This window comes from Mustelus asterias, chromosome 8 (genome assembly GCF_964213995.1).
Source record: "Mustelus asterias chromosome 8, sMusAst1.hap1.1, whole genome shotgun sequence".
Classification (NCBI taxonomy): domain Eukaryota; kingdom Metazoa; phylum Chordata; class Chondrichthyes; order Carcharhiniformes; family Triakidae; genus Mustelus; species Mustelus asterias.
Window position 1 is genome coordinate 92,831,745 of NC_135808.1, and position 23,355 is coordinate 92,855,099.

The 23,355-nt window shown below is 47.3% G+C and overlaps 1 protein-coding gene across 1 annotated transcript in view; it reads right to left on the minus strand.

Moving 5' to 3' along the window:
- Positions 1 to 23,355, minus strand: part of frem1b (Fras1 related extracellular matrix 1b) — a 229,439-nt gene that overhangs the window by 3,557 nt on the left and 202,527 nt on the right. Inside the window, exons 30-35 of the mRNA XM_078219385.1 lie at positions 15,141 to 15,290; positions 12,122 to 12,426; positions 11,851 to 11,898; positions 11,528 to 11,677; positions 4,137 to 4,252; positions 1,939 to 2,024 (exon numbers count right to left, since the gene is read on the minus strand). Coding sequence (XP_078075511.1) covers positions 1,939 to 2,024; positions 4,137 to 4,252; positions 11,528 to 11,677; positions 11,851 to 11,898; positions 12,122 to 12,426; positions 15,141 to 15,290 — 855 coding nt within the window. The remainder of the gene's footprint in view (positions 1 to 1,938; positions 2,025 to 4,136; positions 4,253 to 11,527; positions 11,678 to 11,850; positions 11,899 to 12,121; positions 12,427 to 15,140; positions 15,291 to 23,355) is intronic.

A 23,355-nucleotide genomic window follows, 5' to 3' on the forward strand; every position in this document is an offset into this window, starting at 1 on the left:
CCCGCCACTTAACCTTCTCCTTCTGGACTTCAAAACCAGTACCCCCACCTCCCCTTGTACCCCTTCCTCAGGTGCCTGATTCCTCCCCACCCCGGGCAAAATTCCCGGGACTTGACTGGCTCTGGTCACCATCTGTCTTCATCATGGAGGTGTTTGCAGTGCTAGCAACACCCACCAAAGAGATCAAGCACTGCTGGGACTGCAAGAGGTGCCAGCTAATCAGATTAGTCAGCAGCTCCCGGAGCCCCTTCCAGAGAGGTGTAAGTCCCTCGCTCTACTAGTTAAGTCCATTGTTAATGATTCAGATGAAAGTCATCTCTTAAAAGTGAACCGCAATGCCAAACTCATCCACAACTTCTTTTTGGCGAAAACCTTTTGTTGACCTTCATCCTTCTGGGGAAAATTGGGATTGCACTTGGGAAGCTACTGGCTTCATTTTGAAATATTTAGGAGACTCCATTTACACCGAACCATTTTGAGAAATGTTCTCCATTGTTTAATACTGGGTATTATTGCTGCAGGACAACCTTGTAAAATTCAGCCCTAGGTGAGAATGATGGAGAATTAGGATGGATGATGCTATCCACTCATAAACTTGTTCTTCCCTTGACGTTATTTATCATGGTGAGTGCACATTATTTTCTAGCCATCACTTCAAGTTTATAACTTCACATAACACAAAATGGATAGATCCCCATCTCTTGGTTCCCAGCTGATCACTTGACCAACTCCTGCCCTTCCATTCCAACAAACCTTTGTGCCTTTGAACATAATTATACTTTTAAAAGAGATCCTGTATGAACTTTGCTGTGAACTCAATGATTAAAAATAATTTGATCCCACAAGTGAAGTTATCTTGCTTAAAGTGGAAAAGATAATGATGCTCTGTGTAACAAAACAATGAGAAAAACATATGTGTTTTCTGTAGAAAAATTGACCAAGTTGGTATTTTCATAGTGTGTTACATCATAGAAGTAATGTTTAATCTATGGTTTTGGCGACAAATGTTTCAAATTTTCAATCAACCAAATATTCAAATGGAATATAATGTGAAAAAGTGTGAGGTTATGTATGAGGAATGGAGGTGCAGAGTATTTCTTAAATGGGGAGAGATTGGGAGTGTTGATGTCCAAAGGGACCTGGGTGTCCTTGCGAGCTCTGTGACTTATGAACATGTAGGTGCAACAAGCAATAGGGAAGGCAGATTGGCCTTTATTGCATGGGGATTTGAGTACAGGAGTAAAAATGTCTTGCTTCAATTGTACAGAACCTTGGTTAGAACACACCTAGAAGACTGTGTACAGTTTTGGTTCCCTTACCTAAAGATATACTGGTCATAGAAGGAGTGCAGTCGAGGTTCACCAGACTGAATCCTGGGATGGTGGGCTTGTCCTACGAGGAAAGGTTCAGGAGACTGGGTTTGTATTTTCTGGAGTTCAGATAACGAGTGGTGATTTCACTGAAACTTACAAAATTCTGAAGGGGCTAGACAGTGCCTGTGAAGTGGCGGGGGGAGAGGACAAGGAAGGGGAGGCTATGACCAGCACCTACAGTTTCAGAATAAGAGGCAAGCCATTTTGAACTGGAATTCTCTACCCCAGAGGGCTGTGGAAGTGCATTCAGTACATTCTGGACAGAAGTCAATTTCTAGGTGAGTGACATCAAGGGATATTGGGATAACACAGGAAAATGACATTGAGTTGGATGATCAGCTATGAACTAGTTGAATGGCAGAGCAGACTCAAGGAGCTGAGTGGCCTATTCCTCCTACATTCGAAATTCAACATCATACTACTTAATATTATTTAAGTCAAGGATGAAAGTCCATCCAAAGACGCATATCAAATGCTTTCCTTTTCAATTTACTGCTTTTCTATCCTTAGGAAGAATGTGTTGTGAGTTCATGCATCACAATTTAATTTCTCCACATATACATACCGATCCAGAATGGCTGTCGCCTGGCAAAGTTCCAAAGCCATTTCATTTCCTTCTTGGAATGTACACTGACTAAACTGGCATGAAACCTATAGACAGAAAATATTAGGAATCCTTGAAAAGTGTTGTTTTCTTTAGAAAATAATAGTTAATTTTTTACAATTCACTTTGCAACAATACCAGTAAAATAGACAATTAAGTTAGACTCTAATAAGAAACATATTATTAAAAATAATATCAAAATAATTTATCAGCAATAGACTGGAAACTACAGTATAAGTGCATTCCTGTATTGACCACTGACTTATGCTGCATTCTGTATCAGTACAAAAATAAATACTCAGATGATTTTCATTTATATAGGGACGTTCACAATCTCAGGAAATTGAAAAGTGCTTTACAGCTAATTAAGTACTTCTAATTACCACACTGTTGCAATGTAGGAATTGTGTAACCAATATGTGTACAGCAATTCCCACAAACATCAATGTGATAATGACAAAGATAGTTTGTTTCAGTGATGATAATGGAAGGATAAATATCCTTCGACTAGTGACATGGGATCATTTACATCCACTTGAGAAGGCAAACTGGGACATGATTTTATGTCTTTACTGGAAAGCAGCATCTCTGACCATGCAGCACTCCCTCAGCGCTGTACTGGAGTGTCTGCCTATTTTGTGCTCAAGTCTCTGGAGTGGAACCTGAACCCCTGATGCCTGACTCTGAGGAGAGTGCTACCACTGAAGCATGGGCTGACTCTGAGGACTGTGCCCATTAAAGCAAAAAGAGAAAGCAAGCTCCATTCCACACTAAATTCTCCTAGGGCAGGCGATGGCCTAGTGGTATTAGCGCTAATCTGTTAATCCGGAACTCAGCCTGTTCGAATCCCGCCAATGCGGATGGTGGAATTTGAATTCAAAAAAAATATCTGGAATTAAAAATCTACGGATGACCATGAAACCATTGCTGATTGTCGGAAAAACCAATCTGGTTCACCAATGTCCTTTAGGGAAGGAAATCTGCCGTCCTCACCTGGTCTGGCCTACATGGGACTCCAGAGTCACAGCAATGTGGTTGATTCTCAACTGCCCTCTGAAATGGCCTAGCAAGCCACTCAGTTGAAGGGCAACTAGGGATGAGCAATAAATGCTGGCCTGCCAGCGATGCCCACGTCCCATGAATGAATAAAAAAAACTAAAAGGTCATTGTCCACCTGGTACTGCATGTTGCCTGCTTTTACTTCAACCATCTTGTTGTCAAAGTGACATTAGATGACATTAAGTGGACTATTTTTTTCACAACTATTGTGACCTCCTCCTCCTCCTTGTACCACACTATGGTGAAATCCAGACCCATCACATCATCTCCCATCTTAATTCATTCTTTTTAAGGGTATCAAAAGCTGTGAAAAATCTAAGATCATGTAGTCCCTCATCCTTCTGCAACCTAACAGTTTTCACAATCCAAACTTGTCTTCACTCTATTACGACACCATGATTTATCTGATCTTCTGTTTCATATATTGGTGGTGTCCTGAGATTATGTAACGTGCCTCTTTATAACTAAAATAAAAAGGATGCAAAAGATGAGAAGAGAATAGATGTGGGCTCTTATTAAAAGATTATAATTATCTTTGGACTGTTAGTTGCTTTGTAAACGTAAGAAATTAACTGTGCTCACACTATTTTCTGGAATGTCCAGAACAATACAATACCTACAGTCAGCCTTTAGCAGGTAAAACAGTCTTGCATTATTCAGCTGCAATCCTAAAACCTCTCAATTAGGTTAGCTGACTTGAGATCAAGAGCGAGATTAATTTTACTTTGAAAAGAAAAGGAGTCTTTGTGGTATATCCTTCAGTAATTACAGGTCTGAAACATTATCAGGAACTTTTTGACGACGCGGATATTTAATGTAATCAAACAATATAAATTACTGACTAAAACCACTTTGTGTAGCTACAGCAACATACTTTCACCGATCGCTTATAGGTACTGGAACTGTCATAGCTAAGCAGTTACTGCTAGAAATATGTTAGAAAGTAGTGCCCATTGTTCTTGATAGAGCAGTCCTTGGCTTTCTTATCATTGATGCCTACTATTGGCTTAAACTTGATATTCTTAAGTAGATGCCTTGGAGATTTTGAAATGAACTTCACGGAGTGAAACGTTATTTGGCAATTGACAGAAGTTACTCACATTTGCCTACAGGCTATTTCAGCTCCTTCCCAGGTTGCATTTCTCTCAGGATCCATGATATAACAATGTTTCTTGTGCTGGGTCCAGCCTGAAGGGCATTCAATGTGCTGGTTTTCCTGTAAGTATACAAAAGTGTAATCGCTGATTATTTGTTCCAAATATGTTGAAGTTTGAAAATAAAAATAAAACTCCTGGATTCAAAGTTAGACCAAAACTTAACTGCATAGCAAAACTGTATATTTCTTGAAGTTTATAAAAAATGTAAGCATTAAGTTTATGCAGTGCAGGAAATGAATATTACACCAGGTTTAATTCCTCCTTCTGTTCTAAGTTAGTAGCTCTCAACTGGGACACTGGACTGTGGAACAGTAATTAGATACAGGGCCCCTAGGGTTTGAGGGAAAAAAAGTGGTCAGGTTCCCATCCTAGTCATGATCTAATGTCCTTCCTGGAAACTATACGGACATTAAAGGCTCAGTAATGATACACTCTGTGGCTGCCAATGCTCGCTGTCTCAGCCTCACATGTGGAGAATAATCACATATGGGAGGTACTGAGGACAGGTAGTGCTGATAGCTATGTATTTTGAGCCTTCATGGAGGGCTATGGAGGATAATGGGAAGAAAAAAATCAACTTTCTCTTAATATCAACCCACAAACACTGGGCGGACTGAGAGGGTGGCAGATGGGGATTCTACAATCTTCCAGCCTCAGCCCTGATTAAGGCTGGGCCTGGAGGGCCTTCTCACCCTGCGCCTATTGAAGCCCTTAAGCGGGGTAGTCGTCATTAGAAATACAGCAAAGCAAAGTTGGTCTCCTGAGGAGGTCCCTCCTTTGAAAGCACTCAGAGCCTGATCAAGGGACACAGCATTGTGGAAGTGTGGGGTACCTGCTGAGTCACCCCATTCCACCCAACCTATGACCCCCACCGCATGCTCATTCACCTATGGCCTGGGTTGCTTGGCAATCCTAGGTCTCTCCTGAGGTGCATTGCTGGTACCTGCCATCTCTTTGGCTGGCACTGCCTGCAATGGACATCTGCCAGCCTCTGATTGGTCAGCAGCTCTCAGGTGGTGGGATTTCTAATCCTGGCATCCCCGGTTCCAGGCAAAGTCCACATCTGGCCACGTATTTGCCCGAGAGGCACTTAACGTTGGTGGACAGGAGGGAACGTGGGGCTCTTGCCAACCCTCCAACCAACAGAGTAGACCCCCACCTCCTGCATGAAACACCACCTGTTGCTTTTACATATTTACTGGCATAAAAAGAGTAACTACTTCTAAAACCTTGTCATCACAAAGGTACAAATAAAGGAGCCTATTGGACCCACACTGCTCCTCTTTCCAGAGAAACTGATGCTTCTCCCAACACAGTGTCAAACTGCCTGTTCATTTATGAAAGGAAGAATAATCCAATTGGTACGATTCTAAGGAGGTGCAAGGTTGGAGGCATCTGGTGCACATTGGTTAGCATGGGTGACATTGTGGCACAGTGGTTAGCACTACTTCCTCACAGCTCCAGGGACCCAGGTTTGATTCTAGCCTTGGGTGACTTTCACATTCTCCCCTTGTCTGCGTGCATGCGTGCTCCGCTTTCCTCCCACAGTCGAAAGATGTGCAGATTAGGTGCAATTGTCCCTTAGTGTTCCCAAGATGTGTAGGTTAGATGGATTAGCCATGAAGATGTGTGGGGTAATGGGGAGAGGGATAAGGTAAGATACTCTGTCAGAGAGTCGGTGCAGACTCGATGGGCCAAATGGCCTCTTCTGCACTGTAGGAATTCTATGATTCTATGATGTTCACAAATGCTTTAAGATGACAAAGCAAGTATATAGGGTGATTAGGAAAGAGTGTGGCATCTGGATGGATGTCAGAGAGAAAGTCAGCAGCCATGGAGTTGTTGAAGGATGTGATTGGTAAAAGGATGAGTGACTTCTCATGATGTTCTGGGTGACTTTCACAAAAGGACCTATATGGAAAGGTTGAGGGTGTGGTGTGTGTCATGTGTGAGATTGGCCAGTGTCATAGCCAAGTGCGTCAGACATCATAAAGCAGATATGCATTTTTATTCTAAGGGACAGGGAGATTTCTGAAGTATAAAATACGTCAGTTAGCAAGGATTGTTGATAAGTATTGTCTGCCAATGAACATGTTGGATATACAAGTGAAAGCATGATTTTTCCACAGATAATTAATTGCAATGATCTTTTGTCTTTGCAGAAGAAAAGGGCACATAATACACGAGAGATAATACACGGGCAAGGATGGGAGCTGGAGCTGAAACCTAACCATTTCCCCTCCACTGGAGGAAGAGGGGCTTGAGCTGGCAGCAAAGCAATGGAGTCAAACTACTGGCCATATGACAAAGACGGTCTGGTAGAATGGTTTGCACATTACTGGGCAAATCTTCACATTAGTAGAGACTCTCACAGCTTTCTGCCATCTGATGCCTCCTGCACACCAGCTTCTGCAGCTGTCTGGCATGGCTTACCCTCTTCACGATCTCACTCCCCTCATACTTATCCTTGTCAAAAGATGCAGTTCACTTTATTATATCCTCCTCTGCCAGGGCCTTCCCTTTCTGGATCGCCAGGTTGTGTAACATGTAGCAGGCTATGACCATCAATGGGACATAAAGACGTGAATATTGCAGTTCGGACGTCTGAGTGTCAATTTGAGCCGACTAATGATTAGTTCAGTGGTGACCCTAGTGGAAGTGTGTCTCTCATTGTAAAACCTCTCAGACTCTGTTCACGGATTTCTGACTGAGGTCATGAGCTATCTTGCATGATATCCCTCGTCTCCCAGAAGCCAGCTTTCCAAAGGTTCCGGTGCACATATCTCTGGGAATGCCTAAGTACGTACGAATCATGACAGCTCCCAGGATACCAGACACATGGTCACAGGCAAGCTGCACATTTATCTAATGGAAAGCTTTTCTGTTTACAAAAGCCCCTGGCTGCCCCAAAGTTGCTTTGATTGTCACATGTGTGAAATAGTAGCAAAAACTCCATCTGCTTGACTGGTGTTGTCTGCACTGAATAATATTAATTCACATGCTTGAATATTGCACTTGTGAAAACCTTGATATAATGATGGCCACTTGCTCCATAATCCACGGTCTCCTGGAAGAATTCAAAGGTGAAAAAGTTCAAGGCCAATGTAACTTTCAATTCAACAGGCCTAGGGTAGCCACCAATACAATTTGAGTCAATCTAGCCAGCCAGCACCTTACTCTGTGATGTGACTGTTTCCCTGAGGAAATGTGGTCTTTTAAGACACTGACATTGACATCTGGAGGTAGGTCATCTTCACCCTGTACACTGTGTTGGCAGGATAGAATCATCATAGAACTATAGATTCCCTACAGTGCAGAAGGAGGCCATTCAACCCATCAATCCTGCACCAACAACAATCCCACCCAGACCCTAGCCCCGTAACCCCACATATTTACCCTGCTAGCCCCTCTGACACTAAGGGGCAATTTAGCACAGCCAATCAACCTAACCTCCACATTTTTGAACTGTGGGAGGAAACCGGAGCAACCGGAGGAAACCTACGCAGACACAGGGAGTACTCCAACAGACAGTTACCCAAGGCCGGCATTGAACCGGGTCCCTGGCACTGTGAGGCAGCAGTGCTAACCACTGTGCCACTGTGTCACCCTACCTCTCTCTACCTGCCTTCTGCGTCTTCTCACCAGGCATTTGCATAGCAGCAGGTTCCTCGCCTTGCTGGACTACAGGGCACACCTGTTATTGGCCAGCTGCCCTCCTCCTTCCCTTCTCCACCCCACTGGAGGAGCAGTCTCCTCCAGAGTGGACAATGCCCAGGGTGGACAATGATCTCTGGGTCCAATACTGGAGTCTAAAAACTTCATCTTAGCCCGAAGAAGTCGGCTTTCTTCCCTGACAATATCTCCTACTTCAGGCTGAATATCAATTATTAAATTAACTTAAAAGGACTGGGAAACTCTCCCACCTTCACCAGCACAGTCTACTGCTGGATGTGGCCTTAGTCCCACTTGCAGCCTTTCACCCTGAAAACTGGAATAGACAATGCCAAACAACAGTCTATTGGGTTGTTAATAAGCTTAATTAGTTTATGATGGGCAGGCTGCCAGTTTTGACACCCACCTATCTTCTGTACTATTGGAGACCAGCGTGATGACATTGGATTGCCAACCCAGCATCACCACGCCAGGCTTGATGTAAGTGCAGGGTTGGAAAGTTCACCCCCATCAGTATTTATGCTCTGCTGGATGGCTTCTTGTAGCTTGATATGTTCCTCTCTTGCCTCCCACCACCCCCCCACCCCCAACGGATACACACATACACATGCATATGCACACACAGTTACACACACAGACTCACACACATACAGTGCACACACAGTAGGGCCCACTTGGAACCCCAGCAGTGGCCATCGGACACCTCGGCAGTGCCAGTTGGGTGGCCAGGCAGCGTCAGTTGGCCACCGCCAGTGTGCCAGGGCAGTGCCAGGATGGTGGAGCCTGAGTGGGGCTGTGACACATCGGGAGAGCCCCGATGCTCATGAACCATGTTGGGGGTGGAGGAACATGCCTCCGATGAGGTGGTGGGGTCTGAATGTCTGCAGGGTAAGGGAGGCAGTCTCGCAGTTCACTGTAAGTTCAGGGCAGCACGGTGGCACAGTGGTGAGCACTGCTGCCTCACAGCGCCAGGGACCCGGGTTCAATTCCAGCCTCGGGTGACTGTGTGGAGTTTGCGCGTTCTCCCCCGTGTCTGCGTGGGTTTTCTTCGGACGCTCCGGTTTCCTTCCACTGTCCAAAGATGTGCAGGTTAGGTGGATTGTTCATGGTAAATTGCCCCTTAGTGTCAGGGGGATCAGCAGGTTAAATACGTGGGATTATGGGGATATGGCCTGGGTGGGATTGTTGTCGGTGCAGACTCGATGGGCCGAATGGCCTCCTTCCACACTGTAGGAATTCTATGATTCTATGATATCTTGAAAGGAGATATGTGCACCCAGGGCATCTAAGAAATGGACACTTAGGATGACCTGGCTTATCCTTCTTGAGTGCTGTGATCCCCAGCCCTGTGACCCCATTGGCTGAAAGCCAGAGAATATTCCAGAGGGGGATAAAAAGACATCTGGAGATGACCCACAGCGAAAACTCGACTAGTCTGCTGTGACCTGTGACCCATGACGATGCAGTTGAAACCTCTGTACCTTGTGCAATTGATACCACAGATCAGAGAGCTGGAGCTCTCAATCAAGCTATGTTTCCTCTGGGACCCAAGTGTTCTAGTACCTGTGGTAAACCACTGTTAGCTTATTGCCTGTGTGTGTGACATGCCTGGACACGTCCCTGCCGGCCCTGCCTGGGACTCCTCCCCCCCCCGGTCCAGGTATAAAGGTGACTGCTCCCCACCCCCCTGCCTCAGTCTGGACCAGTTCATCGGCATGGGTGTGCTCCAAGTCTTTTGCTAATAAAAGCCTATTTGTTCTTGCATACAAACTAGTCTTTGCTTGATTGATGGTGCATCAGTACCCTAATGGATTTCCAAATTCTCGACCAAAAATAGAGAATGAGACTTTGTTGAGGGTTTAGAAATCCATATGACTTGTCATGGGGGGCATGAGGGACCATGGGATGTGGGTGGGAGCCATGCGGAATGTGTGGTGAGGAGGTGGTGGAGGGTGTGAGAGGTGAGGGCCATTCTGTTTTTATTCTAACTGAAACCAATTCCCACAGTACCAAGGCAAGTCTTTTAAATAAAAGCAAATTACTACGAATGCTGGAATCTGAAACCAAAAGAGGAAATGCTGGAAAATCTCAGCAGGTCTGGCAGCATCTGTAAGGAGAGAAAAGAGCTGATGTTTTGAGCCCAGATGATCCTTTGTCAAAGCTAAAAGGCATAGAAAGAGGGAGATATTTTTACTGTGGGGTGAGGGAATGAAAGATGAGACATAGCCACAGAAACCAGGGTAAAGTGCTGCTAATGGATGTCCATAGAGAGAATAAAGGGTGTGAATAGCCAAACGGCAGAGAAGCTGAAATCAGAGGGTAAGCTGTGACAGATGAAGATGTGGGGGGGGGGGTCTTTTAAATAGCCTACCTCAGCACCTGGCAGCCCCTGTGGCTGCCTCTCAACATTTTCTTAGATTGGCTGGCCCAAAATCAGCCCTCAGTGCTCCCCCGCACTGAAAATCCCATCCTTTTCCTGATTCCTGGTACCTTCAAGAATAAAATTCGAGGCTATTATCTTGAACCATCATGTCCTATGAGGCATGTGGTTGACAGTCAATAGAATATGGACCGGATATGGTTGATGTGATCACCTGATATACAAATCACACCTCAAAACCTCGCCTGGCTGTGACTGCAGAAAACCTGACCAAACTATGTTGTACAGAGTTACATCTTGTCCCTAACTCGGGTTTGAGGGCGACATTTGCTCAGCAGCAGAGCACTGCATTGGTTAGGAAATTTGACATTAAAACTGTGAGGACAGCTTCTGCTCCTAAAGCCATACAAAAGAAGGAGGAGATGACATTGCAAGTTTAATTCAGGTATTTGACTTCACTCAAACTATACACCCTGATAATGAGTGGGCCTGTGACCCTGGCACATCTTCCAGCATCAATCCAGCAGAAACTCCTGCTGCTGGCCCTGGTGAACTATCAGGGGTGAGGGTAAATTCTTTGCATTCTGTGAGGCTGATGAGTACCTTTGTCACCAGGAAGAACATCTCAAGGCCTGTCCTAATCAAAAGGATTGGGATTCTAGCACAACCTCCTGATTCTAAGGGTGGGATCCCAATAACTCACAATTCCCCATTCCCCAAAAAAACGAAGGTTGAAGCGCCGCAAAAGTATTGACAACGTGAAAAAATGTTAGCTGCCTTGCTTTGGCCGCCTGGTAAACCTGGTCTTACCACTGAATAGCTGGCAATGTCTCTCAAGCTGGGAGGCCTGGGAACTTCCAATGATCGGAGTCACTGGGCGGGATTTTTCGGCCGTGCTCGCCACAAAACCGGAAATTCTCGCCCAAGGTCAACGGCCCTTTGCATGGTCCGCTCCCCGCCTGCTTTGATTCCCGTGGAGGGCGGGACGGAAAAATTCCGCCTCCTCCTGCCTCTGCACCTTTTGGTATAGCACTGTGCTTCTAACAGGCGGGCAGAGACTCTGTTCCCTCCAAAGTCCCACTGAACCTCCCATTTAACAACCAAGACTACTGAAGAGTGCAAAAAAAAGGACCGGCAAATATTTTTTCACCTTCATGCCATGAGTAACAAATACCATGAGTCCTGCTTGAATGGATGAAAAAAATAGTATTAAGAATCACTCTGGGAATAGATGTGAAGCCCTCCTGTGGCTGCAGGAGTTGCAGTGAGTGAAAATATCTACCTGATCCTTGTTGCTGAATGACTGAGTATTTTCAGCTACAGATGGGAAGTCTCTTTGGAGCAGGTCCTGTCCCTGAATCGGACGGAATGGGAACACAGGGGAAAGAGGAACCTTTTTCTCTTCTTTTCGTATTGGCACCATCCCATGGTACTGTAAAAGAGCAGAGAATCATGATAAACTTCCCCAACATCAATTGTCTCTATTCTTTTTCAATTATTCATCTCTCTTCTTTCTATTGTGTCACTGATGTAACTCTTTAAATGTTAAGCTCGTTTCAAAAAAATTGCTGAGGAATAAATATACATATTTTCAGAAAAACTTACTGTCCACACAATCTCCCCATTCGTTCTCTGAATTGAAGAGGGAGGAACCTACAAATAATTGCATGTTAAATTAGTCACAGCTTTATAATCACCAGGATGAATGATGTAAAACTGATACTAATATCAGATTAGTATCACTTTGCCCATTTAATTTCATATTTTACAACAGTTCGGAGATTACAGTATCTAAATGCACATTTCAAATAAAAGAAAATCAATGTGAGGAGCAATCAATCAATTCTTTCAACATGAAATCTCTATTCTTCCATACCACTCTGCCGCTTCCAATAGCCTGAAGCTGTGCTCTGGGTGTCACTGGAGAAACACCATCTCTGATCAATGTTCCATGGTAGTCCAAATAATGGTCAGTCTGAGGAACATCACCCCTGGGAGGGGATGTATGGCGATCCCGGGACAGCCCGGGCTCTCTCAATAATCTTTCTTCCTTATTGAATATTCCTTCTCTTTCATCAATGGGCGTTTTGACAGATGTCTTTGGAAGTTCGCTTACACCACTGTCCACCTGACTGTTAAAATCCTCTTCATTGCTTCCCAAATCCACTCCATCACATCTGCCTGCAGAGACACAATTTAATAAATTTGTCCAGAACAGATTTATCTCTTATTGCACATGAGACAATTGGATTGCCAGGACATGCAATTACAGGACGGTCGAGTGGGAGGAACTGCGGAACCTTGCTGACTGTCTACCAATTCAAATTAACAGACAGAAAGTTGGGTGAACTTAAACTTTTCCCAAACCATGTTTCCAGCTTGTTGCTGCACCTGAATGATCCAATAGCCCCTGGAGCTGGAATAAGAAATTCTGCCCTGAGATGTTAATAGGCTTCCTCAAAATTTCATGGAGGTCTCCTCTCCTCTGCCAAGAAACCAGTTTTCAACCAATGAAAGTCATTGAGTAAAACAAGCAAATCTGGATTGACACAAGGCAAGAAGAATTCCCTTTGAAGGAAAAAGCCATTTGGCTTAAAAGTTCATCAAAATTTTAACTCCAAAGTAGAAGAGTTAAAAAATAGACTTTGTTTAGGGTAACGAAGTTTGCAGACGACACAAAGATAAGTGGAAAAGTGAATCGTGTGGAGGACGGAGAAGATCTGCAGAGAGATTTGGACAGGCTGAGTGAGTGGGCGAGGATATGGCAAATGGAGTATAACATTGATAAATGCGAGGTTATACACTTTGGAGGAAATAATAACAAATGGGATTACTATCTCAATGGAAACAAATTAAAACATGCTACCGTGCAAAGGGACCTGGGGGTCCTTGTGCATGAGACGCAAAGGCCCAGTCTGCAGGTACAACAGGTGATCAAGAAGGCAAATGGGATGTTGGCCTATATCGCGAGGGGGATAGAATATAAAAGCAGGGATGTCTTGATGCACCTGTACAGGGCATTGGTGAGGCCGCAGCTGGAATACTGTGTGCAGTATTGGTCCCCTTATATGAGGAAGGATATATTGGCATTGGAGGGAGTGCAGAGAAGGTTCACCAGGTTGATACCGGAGATGAGGGGTTTGGATTATGAGGAGAGGCTGAGGAGATTGGGTTTGTACTCATTGGAGTTTAGAAGGATGAGGGGGGATCTTATGGAGACTTATAAGATAATGCGGGGGCTGGATAGGGTGGAGGCGGAGAGATTCTTTCCACTTAGTAAGGAAGTTAAAACTAGAGGACACAGCCTCAAAATAAAGGGGGGTCGGTTTAAGACAGAGTTGAGGAGGAACTTCTTCTCCCAGAGGGTGGTGAATCTCTGGAATTCTCTGCCCACTGAGGTGGTGGAGGCTACCTCGCTGAATATGTTTAAAGCGCGGATGGATGGATTCCTGATCGGTAAGGGAATTAAGGGTTATGGGGATCAGGCGGGTAAGTGGTACTGATCCACGTCAGATCAGCCATGATCTTATTGAATGGCGGGGCAGGCTCGAGGGGCTAGATGGCCTACTCCTGCTCCTATTTCTTATGTTCTTATGTTTTACAAGAATGAAATGAGAAATCAGTAAACAAATAAACAAAGAGCTGGTGGTATGTTTCATCGAATCGCAGAATCTTACAGTGCAGAAGGAGGCCATTCGGCCCATCAAATCTGCACCAACCACAATCCCATCCAGACCCTATCCCCATAACCCCATGGATTTACCCTAACTAGTCCCCTTGACACTAAGGGGCAATTTAGCATGGCCAATCAACCTAACCCACACATCTTTGGACTGTGGGAGGAAACCGGAGCACCCAGAGGAAACCCACGCAGACACGGGGAGAATGTGCAGACTCCTCACATGACAAATCATGCCTCATTTCATTATTACTTACCATAATACATCTCATTTAATCCTGTTGGCGGCTAGTATAACTGAAATCAATGGAAGGGTCATTTGCTTACCTGACCAGCAGTGAATGGGTTAATCAGAAAGTTGTGCAGCAACAGTAATTCAGGATTCCTCCACATGCTGTGGGTTTCCGGCCCAGAAGCCAGCAATCCACCATTTGGATGGGGAGAAAGTTGGTGAAGGTTCTGTAACAGCTGGTAAGTTTGCAATGGGGACTGGGGAGAGTGCAGGGAATTATCCAACTTGGGAAGGGGTATGATGTGGTGGAATAGGTGATTCAATCAGTGTCGGTCAGGGGGTTTGATCGAGAATGGTGGGGTGAGGAAACGATCAGGCGTAGAGGGTGTTTACCTCAGCAGGGGGTCGAAGGCGGATGGGACAGAGGAGTTTTATTAGAGGGGAGGGGCAGTTGCATGGGCTTTGATTAGGAGAATGGAGTAGATAAAGGGGCAGGAGATGGTGAGTTGGGGCGGAGTACGAATTTTACGATGTGGGCTGCCAGTACCAGTGGAGAGGAGATTGGAAACCTGAGCGTGGGGAATCAGAGGCCTCATAGTTGAGTAATTGGGGTACTAACAGTCCTGAAGAGTGAGGGGTGGAGATTGGAGAGCTTGAGGGGTGCAGGGGCACAGATCGGGGTCAGGCGGCCATGGGATGGATCGTTGGATGCCTCAAGGGAGAAACTGGAAATCACAGGATATCGGATGTCTTGGGCGAGTGGGGGGGGGGGGGGGGGGGTGGGGGTGTGTGGGGAGGCATTGCAAAAGTCAGGATGTCAGGAAGAAGAGAATGGAAGTTCAGAGGCAGGAATTGGATTTTGGAAGGGAGAAGGGTGGTCAAGATTGTTTGTTGTGGAGGTCGCTATATAAATGCAAATTGCTGTTCTTTTATATAAATGTAACTTATTTTTGTTGCATGAGTCTTGACATTTAAAACTTGTACCTCCACGCAAATCTATAATTTCCACCAAAGAGTTGTCCTTCTGTCCAATGATGGCATTGATTGGTGTCTTTAGCTCTACTTTCAACTTTTCATTGTTCTCTTCAAGTCCATCATTTTTAATGAAAATGTTCCAAACCTTCAGAGAAACACCTGCATTCAAAGATGAAGCTTTAATCACGAGACCACTTTACACAATAAATTTCACAATCTTCCAACAAATTCCATGTTTACACATTGTTTACATGACAGCACAAAACACCAGAGTTCTCCCAAAACAATTCCAAGTGTCGAATTTGCGTGAAAACCGGAGTAAATCACGCTGGTTTTTTAAAGCGGGTTTCCCAAAATGAATCTCCCGCACTCTGTGCAGTGCAGAGACCTCTGGCGTGATTATCATTAAAAGCCGGGGGGCCGGGCAGGGGGCGGCGGAGGGGGCTATTCCGCTGAAGAAGTTGAAGAACAAAGAATACAGCACAGGAACAGGCCCTTCGGCCCTCCAAGCCCGTGCCGCTCCCTGGTCCAAACTAGACCATTCTTTTGTATCCCTCCATCCCCACTCCGTTCATGTGGCTATCTAGATAAGTTTTAAACGTTCCCAGTGTGTCCGCCTCCACCACCTTGCCTGGCAGCGCATTCCAGGCCCCCACCACCCTCTGTGTAAAATATGTCCTTCTGATATCTGTGTTAAACCTCCCCCCCTTCACCTTGAACCTATGACCCCTCATGAACGTCACCACCGACCTGGGGAAAATCGGCATGATGAGCAGGACCCCGTGCTTGCACACTGTGGTAAACCACTGTTAAGCATATTGCCTGTGTGTGTGTGTGTGACATGCCTGGACACGCCCCTGCCGGCCCTGCCTGAGACTCCTCCCCCCTGGTGCAGGTATAAAGGTGACTGCTCCCCACCCCCCTGCCTCAGTCCCTGGACCAGTTCATCGGCATGGGTGTGCTCCAAGTCTTTTGCGAATAAAAGCCTATTTGTTCTTGCATACAAACTAGTCTTTGCTTGATTGATAGTGCATCACACACATCTCTGGAAGATCACTAAAAAGACCTCCCAGCATTGAGATCGCTGGCCTCAGCCCCCCCCCCCCCCCGCCACACAGACAGTATTGGCCTCTCACCCTTCCCCCCCCCCCCGATCCCCCAGGAACTTCACTGACCTCTCACCTCCCCATCCCCCATGGACCTTGCTGGCCTCCCCCCCGCCCCCCACAACCTTCCACAGACATTGCTGGCCTCTCGCCTCCCCCCACCCCCCCCCCCCCCCACCCCATCCCCTATGGATGTTGCTGGCCTCCCCATCCTCCAGTGACCCGGATATCATTGTCCTCCCTCCCACTTCACACATACTGGCCTCACTGCTGCCTTGGACTCAAAGAGCACTGTGCTGCCATGCACACCCCCTACCTGTGAGTATTCCCCTTTGTTGAATGAGAGCCTTGAGCATTGCACCCCCTGGACACAGTACCTTGTTGAACGAGAGCCAATCAGTACCATGGGAGATGACTCACCCTATATTGAAACCAGGTTCCCTTTACATTTCTCACAAGGAGTTTTTACTAACGGGCCCATGACTGACTCAAACTGACTGCACCTGGACTCCCCTAACAATGATGTGGAGATGCCAGCGTTGGGCTGGGGTAAACACAGAAAGAAGTCTCACAACACCAGGTTAAAGTCCAACAGGTTTATTTGGTAGCAAGATCCACTAGCTTTCGGAGCGCTGCTCCTTGCGTCAGACAGATTCCCGTGTGTCCGAGCCCTCGGATGTGCCCACCTCCACCCGATGTGCATCAGCGACTGTGATGTGCTCACCAGTAAGTGACCCAGAAGCCTCAGCACTAACACAACCCACCGTCTTGATAGTCTCTGTGCTGATGGGTTGTGTGGTTGATGCCTGGGCCGAATCACTCGTGCTGCCCTCTCAGGAATCTTCATGGCTTCCCTCCGAGGTGTCGTCCGAGGTGTTCTAGGGAGATTCCTTAGGGTCCCTAACAAGCCAGCGCTGCACATAAGCTACAATAATGGACACACAGCCAGTCACGCCAGGAAGATGGCTGGAAAGAAACCTGCCCTGGAGTTCTGCCAGTCTGGCCTGCCTACTGGACACAGTGGAGGAGAGGTGCCAGCTGCTGTTTCCCACTCAGGGCCGTCGCCCAAGGAGTCGCGCAGCAAAGGCGTTGCAGTTAATGCCAGGAGCTTGACACCTCGGTCCGGGGAACAGTGTCAGAAGAAACTGAACGACCTTCTTCGGGCAGCAAGGGTGAGTGTGCATCCCATTCTGAAACCTGCACATGTGCTGTACTAACAATGTCAAACTATGCTCAGACAACTGAAAGGCATCCAACAACAGTTCCTCCACCCACCAGACCTGCATCCAACCCCTTCCATCCCCCCACCCTCCAAATCAGCACCCCCAATGGTGACCCTTTTCCCCAAAACAGCCTACATAAGCTCCAAGACTCAGGCACACATTGCACCCCATGCACTTCAATATATCCATGCTTTCAATCCCCCTTATGTCCCCACAGGGGAAAAATGCACACAACCGGCGAGAGGGGGCACAGGCTGGGGAGCTGTGGCAGCTGATGGTCTGCAAGCAACATGTCCTGGAGGTGGCAGGGGGAGAGTTAACGCCAGAATGGTGACTGACAGCCAGTTCGGCATCCGGCATGCAAGTGAGCATCAGCTTAACCCTCTTCCTAAGTTTTCTTTGTAGTCAGTGCTGTGCTGCGCAGACTGCCTTCCCTTCCTTCCCCTAACGTGTGTTCTTTGTTACAGTCCTGGACCCTGAGGAAACTCCCCAGGACACCTCGGACGACACCTCGGAGGGAAGCCATGAAGATTCCTCAGAGGGCAGCACGAGTGATTCGGCCCAGGCATCAACCACACAACCCATCAGCACAGAGACTATCAGGACGGTGGGTCGTGTTAGTGCTGAGGCTTCTGGGTCACTTACTGGTGAGCACATCACAGTCGCTGATGCACATCGGGTGGAGGTGGGCACATCCGAGGGCTCGGACACACGGAAATCTGTCTTGACGCAAGGAATCAGCTGGCCCCAAGCCAGATGCCGGGCCTCAGGGTTCGTTCATCCCTAAGCTGGTGGAGATGTATCAGAAAACCCAGGGAGTTGTGGATGGGTTGTCAGCAAACATACTGCAACTGCAAGGCTGTTTAAAGGAGTCAAATGGAATGCTGTCGCGGGAGGCAGTGCTGGCACAGCATGGGAACCAGGCCAACAAGGGTGGTATCCACAGTGGAAAGTCTGGATCAGAGATTAGGCCTCATGGGTGACAGTGTCCAGGCCATCCTGGAAACACAGCGGGCCACGGCCGAGGGTGTCGCCAGCATCCAGGAAGCACATTGAACTGTGGCCAGGGTGTTGGGGGCATGTGGGAGACACTGCTGGCCATGGCTGGGACTCTTGCTGGCATTCTGGGGACACAGCAGGCCGTGGCTGTGAGCCTCGACAACTTAGCCCAGGCTCCGAGGGCTACTGCTGAGGGGCTCCAGAGCCTGGCTTGCTCACAGAATGCTGTAGCGGAGGGGCTCCAGAGCTTGGCACAGTCTCAGAGGGCCATGCCTGAGGGATCAGAGACCATGGGGCATCTGGACCTCCAGGACTGGCAGAGCCAGGTGACGCCGGAGCTTCTGGAGCTCAGTCCAGCTACCCTGGCATCCCATGGAGTGTCCCCCGGGCACCCCGAGGGAGGATGAAGGGCGAGAGCCCATGCCAGGGTCTTCCACCCAGTAGAGTCCGGATGTCCTGAGACCTTCCGATTCCCCCCTTCCTCACTCCGCGGCATCTCGGGGCCAGCTGCATGAACAGGGTGGCACAGAAGCATCAATGTCATCCACAAGTCAGCCGGGGCCCTCCAGGTCTTGGCCACCCAGGGAACGGCTGCCAAGGACATCACAGGCAAAGGGGCGGAGACCACAGCTGGACACCTCTACCTCTGATGTGCATCCTGGTGGAACACCTAGACGAAGCAGTAGGCCACACCAGATTAGAAAGCTGTAGGTTCACTGAGAGGGCACAGGTGAAGGTCAGCAGTAGTCAGGGTTAAGTTTTGGTCAATGTTAAGAGCACAATAAACTGTTATTTTCACCTCACAGCTGTGACTAATCTGTCTCTTATTCTCCCCGCATAGAGCTGAGTGTTCCCCATGCTTCGAGACGCTGACTGCTGTGCTGTGCGATACTCGACCAAATGTTATAGACTGGCTGCCCTACTTCCCCCACCATCCACCAGACCCTTAGTCAAACAGGACCCCCTGTCATGCCCCCCCTGATGGCACCCCCAACCCATTGCCACACACACTTGTGTTCCCAACCCTTACTGCTACGTGGGCCCAGATGGCAGTATGCATTCGGAGAACAGGTAGGAGTCAGACCAGGGGCAGGGACAGACTCCTAATTATCACAAGACGGGTTCCCGTTCACTGCAGGATACATACAGTATGAGTGTCTATGTTAACCTGAGAACCCCAGCTTGGAGCACCAGCTGCTTGAACTGATCAGCCCTCAAGCAGCAATGGTGCACTTCCCTCCCATCCCCCCACTCTCCCCAAAACCCCAGTACTTAGTTCAGTCCCTCACCACACCCCCCCAGCCAGAATAATGTAACAGCCCAGTGGCTGCAGAGAACAGCCTGGCCAGCACTCCATTAAGGGCCCTATCCCACCCCACAGGGTCAGGGCACAGCACCACCTGAAGATCTCCAGGAAGCTCCCCGCAGCGAGCAGCAAATCTCCAGGCCCTGCCCTCAACCTCCCCAGCATTCCGGAGGCTGCAGCTCCATAAAACTTACCTCCTTACTCCTGTTCAACGCTGCCACATCAACTCCTGACTTTTATATAGTTGTAATCTGTGCCAGAGTGACATCACCCCAGAGAGGTGGGAGGCACTAACGAGAGTGGAGATTGTTGTCAAGGACCCACTAATCAGGTGATAAGTTATGTAAACGCATGCAAATGTCCATTAAGCTGTTTTTCAGCGTGGTTCTGTCGGCGCCAAAAAACTTGGGTTGGGAGATGTTATCGGGGCGGGAACGCTCCCGCGAATCGGCTGACGCGAAAATCTCCCAACCCGTTGCGCTAAAAAATCAGCGCAGCGGGATGGGAGAATCACCCCACCCCCACCCCATTGTGCCTTGGGTGTGAATAATATTTGGAAGCTCACTTTACCCTGTTGGTAAAAGTATCAGGAGACTAAAGTTACTGGTTGCTGGAAAAAATACGAATGTGAAAAACTTAACTTCACTTGACAATGTGATCTGATTTTATTTACCTTAAAAATACTAGGAGCGGACTCCTTTTATTGAGACAGGATTCCAATAAACAAGTTTGTGTATTTTTTTCAGGGGCGGGGTAAGAATTAAAAAGACGAATTTTACACCCCCTCTCTCCACTCCCCCAGTGATGGGTTCTGAGGCAGGGTGGGCAGGGCGGGGGGAGGTGGACAGGGCGGGGGGAGGAGCGTATAATTAAAAGGTCAGAATTTCCCCAGGAACCTGCTCCCCCCTCCAAACCCAGACACAATTTTACGATGGGATGGGAAGGTCCTCAGGCAGGAAATCCACCCCTTCACTTATTAAAGTCCTATAAGGTCCACTTAAAGGCTTTCTCCTGACCAGCCTCAATTTTTAGGCTGGCTGGTATGGATATGCTGGAAAACCGAGAAAAAAAAAGCTTTTCTGCATCCTGGATGGGGAGATGGGTTGGGCGGGGGGACACTTCGATCTGAAAGTTCCTCAGGATCTCCTGAGAGATCCTATGTATGTTTAGCCCTGATTGCTTCAGTCTAGAAGTTTAACAACACCAGGTTAAAGTCCAACAGGTTTATTTGGTAGCAAAAGCCACACAAGCTTTCGGAGCTGCAAGCCCCTTCTTCAGGTGAGTGGGAATTCTGTTCACAAACAGAGCATATAAAGACACAGACTTAATTTACATGAATAATGGTTGGAATGCGAATACTTACAACTAATCAAGTCTTTAAGAAACAAAACAATGTGAGTGGAGAGAGCATCAAGACAGGGTAAAAAGATGTGTATTGTCTCCAGACCAGACAGCCAGTGAAACTCTGTGGGGGTTACAAATAGTGTGCCATGAACCCAATATCCCAGTTGAGGCCATCCTCGTGTGTGCGGAACTTGGCTATCAGTTTCTGCTCAGCGACTCTGCGCCGTCGTGTGTCGCGAAGGCCGCCTTGGAGAACGCTTACCCGAATATCAGAGGCCGAATGCCCGTGACCGCTGAAGTGCTCCCCAACAGGAAGAGAACAGTCTTGCCTGGTGATTGTCGAGCGGTGTTCATTCATCCGTTGTCGCAGCGTCTGCATAGTTTCCCCAATGTACCATGCCTCGGGACATCCTTTCTTGCAGCGTATCAGGTAGACAACGTTGGCCGAGTTGCAAGAGTATGTACCGTGTACCTGGTGGATGGTGTTCTCACGTGAGATGATGGCATCTGTGTCGATGATCCGGCACGTCTTGCAGAGGTTGCTGTGGCAGGGTTGTGTGGTGTCATGGTCACTGTTCTCCTGAAGGCTGGGTAGTTTGCTGCGGACAATGGTCTGTTTGAGGTTGTGCGGTTGTTTGAAGGCAAGAAGTGGGGGTGTGGGGATATTTATGCCTTTGTAACTAACACTGCTAAGCTTAAAAAATTGACTGCTAACTTGACTACATTTTAAAACTCAGAAGGCATGCTGGGTTAGCTGAAAATTGACAGCATCCCTGAAGGATACACAACTCAGGCAAACAACAGCAGCTGTAAGAATTGTTTTTTCCAGAGAGAGACAGACTGCGAGAAACATTTCCAAACATGAGATAAGGATTGAAATACTGTTTGGAACTGTGTGTTCAGTCTTCCGTTTGTTTTCAAGATCCTGTTCAGGCTCAGTTCAGTGTGTATAGTACAGGGCCTGGCTTGCTTAAAAGCCAGTCTCCAAAGTTTGCTTTTTCTTTCCGCTTCTGTCATGTTAAATTTCTTAAATTCTGTTCAACAAAAGAAATTCATTTTCAAACCCCATACCAGTGCTGTCCCCTCGTCTGTTCAAAAGAATGAATGGACCCAACACCTCCCCTCCGGAACCCTGAAGCTTCTGGTTTCCCTCCCTCTCTGGCCTACCCCTCGATGCTGCGATCGCGCCCTCCCCCGCTGATCCCTCAGGATGTCCCCGACCCTCCTGCTCCGAGGATTTACCTTTCCAGCAATCCCAGGACGTGGTTTTCTTGCAGAATGCTGCCATACCTCTTAGAAACATAGGAGCACAGAAAATAGGAGCAGGAGGTGGCCATTTGGCCTTTCGAAATGGCAATGATTCATTCTGATCATGGCCGATCTTCCAACTCAATGGTCTGATCCCACTTCCCCCCATATCCTTTGATCCCTTTCGCCTCAAGTGCTACCTCTAACCGCTACTTGAAAACATACAATATTCTGGCCACTGCAGCAGTGTGCCAGGCTGGATTACAGAGCTGTCTGCCAATCTAACTGGCGGACAGCTCGCATGGATAGGAATTCCTTCCAAGGACAAACAGAAGTCCCACACACTGCCAATCAATGCTCAAGTGAGCGTTAAATGGCAATGGGCTTCCGAGAGTGGGTTACACGCCAACTCTCAGGATGGCGAGTGCTGATCGCTCACCATCCTTAAAATTCTACCCGAAGGTGTGAGCATTTGAAGGCTAAGGTGCTTTCTAGAATGGGCGAATAGTCTGCTCCGCTTGTTGTCACCTCGTTTCTTCTTTTCTAATTCCAAAGTTCTCATATTTTGACTACTTACATTGTATTTTGTGAGAAAGCAGCACTTTTTGATGTGTGAGTGCACCAATTTGGACTTTAGCCTGTATTGCCCAAACTCAATTTTGTTAATTTACAATATTTATGCAATGTTACATTTAGCCTCTTATTATAAAATTAAATCAACCACATTTGGAATGTTAATTTGTAAACAAAGAAGGGATGGTTATTTGCAATCTTAAGCATTTCACACCATTAGGTGTCATCTTTGTCCAGATGGCTAGCCAGAAGCTTCCTTAATGCAGACAATTTGGTGATTCCTGCTCCCACTTTGAGGAAAAGGGCCTTTCAGAGTAGCACCTTTAATTGATGGTTAACGTGCCAACCCAGTCCCTCAATAATACACCATGAACAGTTTGCTTTATCGTTTCCTATCAGGGATACCTGATGGGCGCATGAACAGA